Source organism: Pleuronectes platessa, chromosome 13 (genome assembly GCF_947347685.1).
Source record: "Pleuronectes platessa chromosome 13, fPlePla1.1, whole genome shotgun sequence".
In the NCBI taxonomy this organism is placed as follows: Eukaryota; Metazoa; Chordata; class Actinopteri; order Pleuronectiformes; family Pleuronectidae; genus Pleuronectes; species Pleuronectes platessa.
In genome coordinates this window covers 16,863,599-16,875,188 of record NC_070638.1, presented here as the reverse complement: position 1 = coordinate 16,875,188, position 11,590 = coordinate 16,863,599, and the positions used below count along the sequence as shown (strand labels likewise).

Below are 11,590 nucleotides of genomic sequence, written 5' to 3'. Positions count from 1 at the left end.
CAATGTCTGTGTGGTTCAGAGCTTTCTGTTTGTCACAGGTTTGAATAGCTGAGTGTCTGGTGAGATGCTGCGGAGTTGATCGGAACTGAATGACATCCGAGACACCCAAGATGTGTTTTTATCAACAGCCTGTTTCCACATGTGCAAAACTCGACTCCCTCTCTTCAGGGTCTGCAGCTTTCTGAACTTGAACAGATCCAAATACATTATTTTCTGATATCTACTGTCAAACTAAAGGCAAAATGTTTCGAAGAAATATCTCCAGCGTTGGGAGGCGTATCACTGGAAGACACCAGATCCGAGGGCCTGGGTCAGTGAACGTTTCATTGAGGAGATGCAGCGCTCATCATGGCCAATCTAAGAGGCTCAGCTGAGTGTGTGAATGACGCTATCCCCTTGGATCACAGAAACACCATTATCAGGGCACACTGACATCACTCAGCCCTGCACAGCACACCACCGGCCTCCTCCTGCAGCACAGTCATTGTGTTCATCGTTCAGCCCATTGTCTGTGCGGGGGCATGCCGGACAATGTCGCCAATCTCTGTCCAAACCATGATCCAACGCTGCTATTGTGAACCCGTCCATTTTCCCACTTAACCACACGACATGGTGTTCCTGTGCGAGAAGAGGGGGGTTGTTTGGTGTCCGCCGTTCTGCCTGGCACTGGGGTCGGGAATGTGAGGAGGGCACAGATTATTGATCTGTCACTCTGGTGATGGAAGCTTGATGAGCAGACATGTGGACAAGCTACAAACACAAAAACCATGTGACAATGTAAGTGGGTATCACACTGTGGGAGCCCCTGCCTGTGTGCTGTCGGGTCCTTGCTGCTCTTCTGCCTTCAGCCTGACATCAGGATATTATCTTCACTCACAGGATCACTGAAGCATTTTTTTGAAGCTGGATTATTTTTTACTTGAAGTGGACAGAGGCTCTTCTGCAGAATGATACAACAATACCAGGCAACTGTGGGATCTTACAAACTTTTACTACAAGACCATTCCACAAAGATTGTTTTACCAACAATAAGGTGAGTTCATTGTTTTCAGAGAAGCTGAGCACAGGATGTTTTAGCTCATAAAATTCACCATAAGAACGACCTTTATAAAAACGATTCTATTTGGCACCAAAGTTTGAATTCTGTTTTTATGTTGTGCTCTGATCATCAACACAAATTCTGCACAATCTTACCAGGTCACTGTGTTTTCGGGCCGGCTGACCCGCCATGACTGAGATGCAGGCATTCTACCACAATGTGCGTCGGCCTGCGGGCCTCTACCTGGAGCCCGCCTTGATGCAGAGACGTGTCCTGGAAGACCAGGTGGAGCTGTGGTGGTTCACAGAGCCACGCCGCTCCTTGCTGTGCTACTGTGCCTCAGTGGCCCTCATTATGGGGCTGGGCCTTGGCGGTGTAGGCCTCCTCTCCACAACCAAGAGCTTGTCCGGAGAGTGGAGGCTCGGGGTGGGCACCACCCTCTGCCTCTTGGCCCTCGCTGTTTTGCTCAAGCAGCTCCTCAGCTCTGCCATCCAGGACATGAACTGCGTGAACAGCCGGCGTCGCATCGACCTTTTGAAGAGCGGCGGGAGGGCCGACCCGGTGCTGATTCTTGCTGTGGGGTCAGCAGTGATGCTCTGTGGGACAGTGCTTCTCTGCATGGCCACAATTGGCCACCGAGTATACGACAGCAGGGAGATGTTGGTGTCTGGGCTGGTGCTGATGGCTGCTGGGATCGTCATGGCAGTGACTGTGGCTGTTTATGGTGTGATTATCTACCTTAAGAAAGAAAGGGAGCAGAGGAGGAGGAGGATGATGAGAATGAGCAGAGCCAGGAGGCTGGGGAGTCGAGCCGCCCTGGTGTTCAATGTCTCAGGGGGACAGACGAGCCAAGTGCGGAGAGAGATGTCCTCCAGCAGAACAAGTCTGATCTGAATGAGCTTAATGTGCAAAAACATTCAGAAAAAGGTTTAATCATCTGGGAAAGGAAGAAAATATTAAATGTAATGTGTGTTCAAGGAAAGTACAAATCACAGAGATGTGCAGGATTATCAGCACCACATTGTAGACATCAGAGCTCCTTTGTTCTAGTCCTTTTGTTTTCCATTATCAAAACAAACTGGCGACTGAGGATTATCGTCAACTCAAATACCTGCACATTAAATGTACCAGAGCAACAGTCTGTTGTCAGCAATGACTCAGAAAAACATTTTGTTGACTGAGATTCTCAGAGGTTGAAAATAAACTCAGTAAGTGTTCACATCAAATCGAAACATCACTGTGTTAGTTGTGTTTTGTGAGTTTCTTTATCGCACACTCAAAGAACCAGACTGGCAACTTACATAAAAAATGAGTAATGGTGGAATTTCAATCAGAATTTATTTATTAATGAATTTCGATATCTTTTCTATGTTTACATTAATACAGTGACGTTTCTACCTCTTACACATGTTCACACACTCAAACATTCAAATAATGTCAAAATGTTTCTCACTCTGTTAAATATCAAAATCTAAATATCAACATGTCAAATCTTGGCAATCAAGATTTATCAGCAGCAGAGCAGGAACAGCTTTGAACTGCAGGGTGCAAATGTGTCATTATACAAATGGATATGAAACTTACTTATTACAGATTTAAGCTTTAATTTGAACAACTTCTACTCTGCATCCATGGAATGATTGGTGATTATGTGACAGACAACATTGTGATTTATCAGATCTGTGAGAAAAAAGCAAATGCAACAAACTGCAACGTATACAGTATATAGGCAAAAAGGATTGCAGCAAATCCTGTGTGCAGATCATCTTAACTCAAATGAACTCAGTGACAAGCAGTAACATTTTTCTTGAAATGAAAATAAAAAATAAATCATAATTCAGAGACACATGTTTGTTTTCTTTCTTTTTTTTCCCATCTATTCTTTTCTTTAAACTTTCACTTTCTGTTGTGACATGTTTATATTTTTGATCTGTTTTGGCGTCCAACAGTTAAAGGTTCAGTGTGTAGAATATAGTGACATCTAGTGGTGAAGTTGCATGTTGCAACTGAATACCTCTCACCTCACCCTCCCCTTCCAAAGATGAAAGAGAACCTGTGGCAGCTTTCAGTTGTGATAAAAACTCAAAAGGTGTTTAGTTTGTCCGGTCTGGGCTACTGTAAAAAACATGGTGGTCTCCATAGAGAGGAAATATATAGTATTTAAACACAAAGGGCCCATTCTAGGGTATAGAAAACAAATTCTTGAACAATTTAAAAGATTACGACATCACTAAGACTATTTTTTGTTCAATCTCTTCCAATAGAATAGATGGGTGCCATCGCTCAAAATTTACAATCAAGATTTCTCTATGCACAGTGCTTTTTTAAAAGGTGTGTCTATAATGTGTTATAATTAGTAAGTAGTGCAGGACTGAAATTAGTCTTTATCCCATCACCCTATTGTGAACTGCAGATCATCGTCGCTGTCCTCTGTCCCCTCCTCCTGCTCCACTCTCTCTCTCTCCGCCCTGTGTCTCTCACTGGTCTGGATGTAATTGTCCTCGATGAAGCCGTCATCATCTTCATCCTGCCCACTCTCAGCAGTCCCTCTGACCATTCCCATTCTACCCGGCACGTTGCTCGGGAAAGACACATCGTCCTGGCCGTACTGGCTGACCCCATCGGCCTCGTGGAGCAGGGAGTGTCTGTAGCTGGCGATGAAGCGGTGGAAGAGGCGAAGCTTGACAGCCATCACGATGAAGAGGGACATGGTGAGGACCGTGCCCAGTCCTGCAGCCAGATAGGACCACTCCAGTGACTTTGAGCCCCAATCTGGATCGACTGCCCCTGGAAAACCAGCAGGGAGAAGAATGTACTGCATCAAGGACAGAGACAGAGAGGTTGACACCAAAATGCTTCTTGTAAATGAGGAGTTACAGAGCTCAAAGTTCCTCAGACACACCTGATTGCAACAGTGGGGGTGATGGTAAAATCCCCATCAACATTCCTTTTGTCACTTACTCTGAGTTCCATTAATGTTGCTGTTGGTGGGATCCTCCTCTACTAGAAGACGTCTCTGAAGGCCTCTGGGCTCCACATCAGATACATAAGAGGGACGGGCCTCAGTGACAGAAGCTCCACAGAGAAACAACAGCACAACGATGTTGCAGCTCCACACCCCCATCTCTCCTTCTTGCGTCTAAACCTAAACAAGTAATTTAATCAATAGAGTATATTATTTATATATATAAATTGTCTTTATATATTGAGTATCATGAAAAGTGTGTTCGTCTCCAATCTCTTAGTGCAATTGCTTCATAACAAGAGATGCATTCAAAGTCAGTATTGAGAGGAGGAAAATTTGTCATTTGTTCTGGATATCTTTCTATTATATTATTTATTTCTCTGCACGGACTCCCTTGATGCCTGAGGAGCGGGACAATATCCTGACAAGCTCAGATATTATACTGATATATGGCGTTGGTCAGTGCTACTGGCTTATTTATGGTTATAGAGTAGAATTGGAAGTAGAGTGGCAGCTACCAGCCTCCTCTCTTGTGGAACAGGTTTTTGTCACAATCTCTACATCACATCAAACATTCCTCTTTCCAAACTCACCAGTCGAAGCAGATGGCCGACCACCCTGAATCTGCTTCTGAAAGATCTTTCCTTCCGTTAGACGAGAGTTTTTTTTCTCTCCACTGTCGCAAAGTGTTTCTTTATCGAACTGTTGGGTTTCTCTCTCTGACTGTGAACTCTCGACCTTCTCTGTGAAGTGCTTTGAGGTCATGTATGTGTTCATTTTTACACAAATAAAACTGAATTCGCTAGAAATTACTTGCCGTGATTTAACTTGAATTTAATTCAGAGAAGAAGATAGAAAAGATATTTGTTTAGGTTTTTATTAATATAATAAATTGAGTAGAGTGTTTATCCCTTTGTTATTTCAGGTGCATATTGGGTTTTTTAGATTCACTTGAGTAAAGGCTCTGAATACGTCGTCTTCCACCACATGAGATTATGAGATGTTGAGGTCAAGGGATTACCCCTTTATTAGAAATTACAAGTAAGGGGTTAAACAAATAAAATAGTAATAGATTTATGATGTATAACACTTACTAGCCAGTAGTCACTTCTCGTTTGCCACAGGAAAGTACATGTTCACAAACCCTTTGACATAAACAAAAATACTCTGAACTTTATGATCAGCTGTATTTCACACAGAAGCTGTCACATGATGTTGAGGAGTTGCCCTCATGAACTTTTCTTAACTAAAGTCCTCACCTGCTTACTGGTTAACTTTAATCATAGACTCACACATGTTATGTTGATCGTCCTGTATTGGAATGTCAGACAGTATATATACACCGTGTGTCCTTATTGTAAATAACACACACAGCTAACATAAGAAGTAGGTGGTAGTGTGATAATAGCCGTGCTTGAGGTCATTTGACTTCTCAAACTCTTTCACACACATTGCAGAGCAAATCATAGTATGTCTAAATTGTCAACTCACACAATCCACAGCAACACAATCCACAGCAACAAGTAAAAATCGTCTAAAACAGCTCACCTGTGTGTTGTCCGACAGAAAAGGTGTTTCCCTCCTCGACGTCTTACTGGTGTTTTGTCTTTTTCTTCAACTCCTGCTGCAAAGAATTAACAACCTGCTTGGGCAAAGGTTGCAGGACAAGCCATAATGTCACCCTCCTCGCACATGCCTTTAAGACTGAGATGTTAATGAGTAACTTTATTGGGTTTGTCATTATTCTTCGTTTGTAACTTAGATCGCGATTTAAAAAAAAGAAAAGAAGATTATTATTATTATTATTTTAGTTATCAAAGAGATGTCAGTGGAAGTTATTACAAATTTGCAAAGCACTCGAGAGCGCCTGCATGATGAGATGTTGCATCTGTGCTCTGAGACCAGATAGTGGCAGTGTAATCACATCAGACGTGAAGCATGAGCGCTCCATGCTGCCAAAGGCATCAGTTTACTTATCAGATTTTACAGAAATATGGATGTGGTTACAAAATATATAAAATACAAAAAAAACTCTGGCTGAACTGAGCTGACAGAAAGTCATTTTTTTGTATTTGTCGGGGGGGGGGGGGGGGGGGGGCTTGCTTGAGTTCTGCTGCTTATTTTAAACTGTGAAGACTATTTCTTCTGGTGATAATTTATGAGGAGCCCACTTCACAGATCATATAATGTGATGTCTAGTTCATTGTTATGTATTTGTTTGCTTTGAATGTATGATGTCATGTACGATGACTCACTCCTTGACGATAAAAACATTTGAAACCAAAACTCTGTCTGACCATACTTCCACATTTTTCTCTCATAAAAATACCTTTTTAAAGCACTTTCCATTTAAATTACCAGCTCAATGATGGTGCTTGAATAAATCCATTGTATGATTCCCGGTGGCCCCAGTGTCATTTATTACTGATGCAATTTCAAGCAGCTCTCAGCTGATCCCTCTTTATGGACATTCAACTGGGAGAGGTCTGGAAGTCATGTGCCTTTAAAGAATATAAAGAATTATGACACTCAGGGATGGATTATCATCAGCACTTCATTGAAACACATTACATTTTTTATCTCCAGGAAAAGTGCAGCCACATGTGAGCACTTAATATTGGACCTACATTTCTAAAGCTCATCTTAAAATATGATAAAGGCTAATGCTACATATTGGATTTCTCTTCAATCTTTTGGTAAGAAGTGAAGGAGAAACAATTCCTGTGCACAGAGGCAACATCCTTAGGGCAATTTGACCCTAACCCTTTCCTTTTTTTTGAAAGCTGAAATACAATTTTGAGCTGTGCAAATTTAACAAGACTTTTTAGTATTAAGAAAAAGTGCATAATTCTACTTAACTTGTGTATGATCCCTTAGTTCCCTCCTAAATCAGCTCCAAATCAATGCAAATTGCTTTATGATGCTCGGTTTTGTGCCAAGCTTACAAAGAAAGTAGGAGTATTAGTAAGTAATTAGAGACTGATTTGAAATGGCTTTTGAGACATGTTGATCATATTAGCTCCAAAAATATTCATTGACTTTCATTTTCAGACGTGACGTTTGTTGCCTAATGAGTAGTTTTGAAAAGCTCCTATTGGGAAATGTTCATCGATCTCCCTACACGGTGCTGGGCTTCCAGAAAAGACACAGACAAGACACTGTTGGAAAAGAGTTCCAGCGATGCTGCTGAATGTTTCTCTGCAGAGAAAGATTAGGAATTCACAGCAGCAGCGGCTCTGAACTGACTGACTCTAAGTCTCACTGAACCGTCTAATCCTTTTCTCTTAAACTCTTCAACCGGCATCAAACGGCGTTAAAGAAATGGAGGAACGGAGAAATCCTGCATGATCGGAGCTGCTGAGCCGGATCACACAAACATATCTGCAACAGTGGAGACACTCGTAGAACAGTGCAAGAGAGCAAAGCCATTAAACCCATTGGAGGAAAAATTTGACCAAGTCCTGTCACAGCTAAGAATAAGGAGGACTCAACTGGAAAAGTTCAATAATAAGAATAGAGATAAAAGACCAGGCATATCCAGCTGGAAAAAAGTGTATTTTTAGGAGAGACTTAACAGAGGACACCATCTCAAACAGCCTTATTTCCTCAGGAAGTACTTTCCAGAGTCTTGGGACCCTGATGACAGCAGACCCTTGCCTGATGGTCGCAAAGCTTTGCAGGGGTGAATAGGAAAGTGAAAGATCAGAGATATAACCTGGGGCCAGACCGTGAAGAGCCTGAAAAGTAGTCAATAACATTTTTAAATCAATACTAAAACATACAAAACGATGAAAGAGGCGCGATGTGATCTTATCTCTTAGTCACATGCTAAAAGCCTTGCAGCTGAATTTTGTATAGACTGCTGTCTTTCTTTTTTTTTCTGTTTTTTTTCTGTTTTTTTCTTAGTAAGAACAGTGAAAAAGGCTTTTGTGGTGATCAAGACGCGATGTAATAACAGCATGTCCGCTCATTTCTGCATCACTAAAATTTCAAATGGATCGAAGCCTCAAAGAAGAAAAGCAGGCAGGGACAGGTAATAGGCAGATTGTACTCAGAAATACAAATATTGATTGGAAAGCACAATAGACAGTCTGGTGGCAGAGCATAGAGTATAGAATAAATATAGAAATGACGTTATCGATCGTGACTGAGCTGAACAGCTCAGACTTGACAGTGCTTTTCGTAAAACACATAATCCTAAACAGACATGCCCCTTCGTACCTGTCTGATCGGCCCCTTACTCTTTTATTCCATCCTATCCTCTTTGCTTTCAGAATATGGACGATGAAAATACATATGCTGGCTGAATGACCTTGTGTGTCTGACTCTGAGGCCTTTGTATTAAACTTAAACATGCGTCTTCGTGCCCTCCCTTAGTGGCTTTTCTCTTCATCTAAAGGCATTGTCTGCTACATTTCTCCTACTGGTCTGGCAAAACTTTAATCAATGCATTGATATGGACTGCAGAATCCGTTTTCCTGCAGACAAGATTAAACTTCCTGGAAACCTCTTCATCTCTCTGACCATCTGTTCGTTTGAGATTTTAATGGCACCTGAACATACTCTCAAAGAATAGCTGTGTCTCTCCATTCTGGGGGAAGGTTTTTATGGGGGGGTTAACCCTTTACAGATTGTAAAGCCCATTGAGACACATTTGTGAATAGTCTTATTTGGTTACACAAATGACTTGATTTAAGTCATAATTGCGGTACATCTTTTGAGCAGTTTCATCATTAAGACTTTTCTTGTAGTTAATCTATTCTCTTTTTCATTTAGTCGGTATTCTCTTGCTCAGGCTGCACAACGTTTGCACAGAAGGTGTCAGCACATGTCACCTACTTTAAATAATAGATCATTGTGTATCTTTAGTATCTCCGTTCAGGCACATCAGCTTCACTCAAAACCCATCAGCAGTAACTGTAGCAACCAAGGTAGCACTGACATTACCAGATGTTCGCCAGAGGGTAAAATGGAGGACGTCACAGCCTTGTAAAGCAGACTTTCTTTCATTGTCCTCTAGGACAGAAGAAAGCAAGATATATTATATGATACCTGGGTTGAAATACTCTCTTTTCAGAGAACAGCTTCAGATTAGAGGAGGCATTTAAATTGGTTAGTCTTTTAATCAAGTTTCTCTTCGCGTCAATGTGTCAATAAAATGCTTCCGTTTGAGATGTCTTGGTCTCCTGATGCTCCCCCTGGCAGCGAACACTATTTCAGTTTTAGATATTATTTGTGTGAGCAGCATGTGCGTCAAAATCCAAATCTTTAATGCAGCTCACAATTTTGAGGTGTAACTTGTTTGTTGCTGCTCCATCATTTGTTGCCCTTGCATCTGCTTTTATCATTGCACAAGTCCATCTTTGGCTTTAAGAAGCCAATTATATTCATTCTCCTCCAAGAAGATGCAGGAAATTGTATCAATCACTGAAAGGGTAGCATTGCTGCGTCATAATAAGATTTAATCATTTGATTAAAAATGCCTTGAAGTTCTTTCAAGAATTGTGAATAAATCAATCTCTATATTCCTAGAATGATTTGAAAAACCACACCAACAAACATGAAGAGACGTTGTGTGGAAAATAAACTGAAGGCTCGGTCTTGGTTTCCTCTGTGAAAGGTGGTACAGCTGGAGACTCTGGACACCTTTGTCCACACATTTACAGAAACTGGAATCATCAACATCCCTCCTAACATTGACAGATATAATCAATTAAGGTTTTGTAGTATTTTATAGGTAACTTGTACACACACTTGTGAACATATTCTCAGATGAGGCCCTTTATGCTGTACTTGAAAGTTTTCATCTTTAAAGCACATTTAACACTGCTGAAATGGGAACACAACATTTAAATCAGTAAATTTTCCTTTTATACAGATGCACAAGTGAAATTCCATCGCAAGTTCTTCAGTAGATACAGATCACAGAGTGTTCGTGGGGACACCGAAACGCAGCTGTCTCATTGTTTTTCTCTATACGTTATGTAATATTATACTGACATTTCTGACACTTATTGTTTTGATATAAAGATGAAAAATATCCACCAGAATGTTTATGCGTTACTATGCATTGTGCTATCAATTCTGCAGCAGCAATGCAGAAGCTGGTTTGTGATGGTTGTTTTTTCAAGGAAGTACAGGAACACTGTTAAAATGTCTTTTCAGTACGCTGGACCACAGTGTCACACACGTCTTAGATGTTGGGCTTTTAACCGTACGGACATTTTCCGTGTCTTCCAAGACTGCAAATTTAACTATTACAAAAACAGTTTGGGTTCCTTGTTCTGTAACCTTGATGAACGGAATGTAATGAGACGCAGCCACAGTGGCCCCATAAGACCAATTGTGAGCCACAATTGGTGGTGAGGTCACTGTTAACTCACTCTTTAGTTACAATGGCTCCTGTAGCTGCTTTATATATTCCTAGTTCTGGCATTTTGTTCTCAAAAGCTTTAATAAAGCTCTCCCGGGTTAGACCAGTTCCCCAAAGGTGGAGCCAAAGCACCCCGAAACCTGATGACTGACTCATGATTGGTCGAACTTGTCCTTTGCTGCCACGGCTCCATCCCCCGATCACTACTGCACAGACTCTGGCTCCAAATGTGCAAGATGGCAGCGTTTGTATCCAAGGGTTTTCAAGCTTAATTTCTGGATAGTGGGGGGAAGTGGATTCACAGCGATCATCTTGATATACAGTGTGTCACAACAGTCCATGGTTCAGACAGCAAACTTGTTAACTCAGTAACTTTTGTTCAGCAACAATAGACCCTTTTCACTGCAACCATTTTGACATGAAATCACATTAATTAAGGCTGTGCTCTATTTAGATGAAGCCTTTAAGCCTAGTAGTTCTCCGGCACAATCATCATCCAGTGTCAGAGTCAGATATGCCCGATCATTCACCCCAGCCTCCGCCAGCACTTATTACATGGAGATTTAAAAGTTATCCCCTGTCAGATGAACACACACATGAATAATTTCGGTGAGGAGGTTCTCATCACACTGTTGATCCTCTTCACAAATCCCTGGGTCCCTGTGAGCAGAATGTATGCAACAAAAGAGGGTGTTGTTGTCCAGGCTCAGTTCTTGTTCTTTGTTTATCCCCCGCATCTTCCCCGGACGCACGTGGAGCCGTCCATCCTGAATGCAAGCCGGAGCACAACTCTCACCCCTCCACATTTGTTGCCTTTGCATGTGCTTTTATCATTGCACAAGTCCATCTTTGGCTTTAAAGAAGCCAATTATATTCATTCTCCTCCAAGAAGATGCAGGATGACTGTTTTCCGTTCATAAGCGGACAGTTGTGCTGAAACACCTTGGCCACGAGAAGGATAGAAATTCAATGCGTGATAGTGATGACCCGAGGCATGAGAGTTCAGGGCCTTCCTAGCGTGTGATTGTGTTGTTCTCAGCAATCGATAGTGGTTATTTTTATAGTTTAAGATAATATTTTCTCCACTCAAGCGCCACAATCACCCAGGGTCACAGTCCTTCCCTGGCAGCAAAATGTGCTTCCACATTAACTGGCTCTCTTGACCTCTGGCCTGCTGGTCCCATTATTTTGAAACAAGTGACTCTAGCTGAAC

The 11,590-nt window shown here is 41.7% G+C and overlaps 1 protein-coding gene across 1 annotated transcript; it reads left to right on the top strand.

Annotated features, from left to right (window-relative positions):
• Positions 1-1,228: 1,228 nt before the first annotated feature.
• Positions 1,229-2,027, top strand: tmem125b (transmembrane protein 125b). Its single transcript, XM_053438740.1, has one exon. The coding sequence runs from the start codon at positions 1,229-1,231 to the stop codon at positions 1,931-1,933; it is 705 nt and encodes a 234-aa protein (XP_053294715.1). The 3' UTR covers positions 1,934-2,027.
• Positions 2,028-11,590: the final 9,563 nt, after the last annotated feature.

What these genes read in the sequence shown, in the direction of transcription:
- tmem125b (XM_053438740.1), top strand. Translation starts at nt 1,229, where the DNA reads ATGACTGAGATGCAGGCATTCTACCACAATGTGCGTCGGCCTGCGGGC.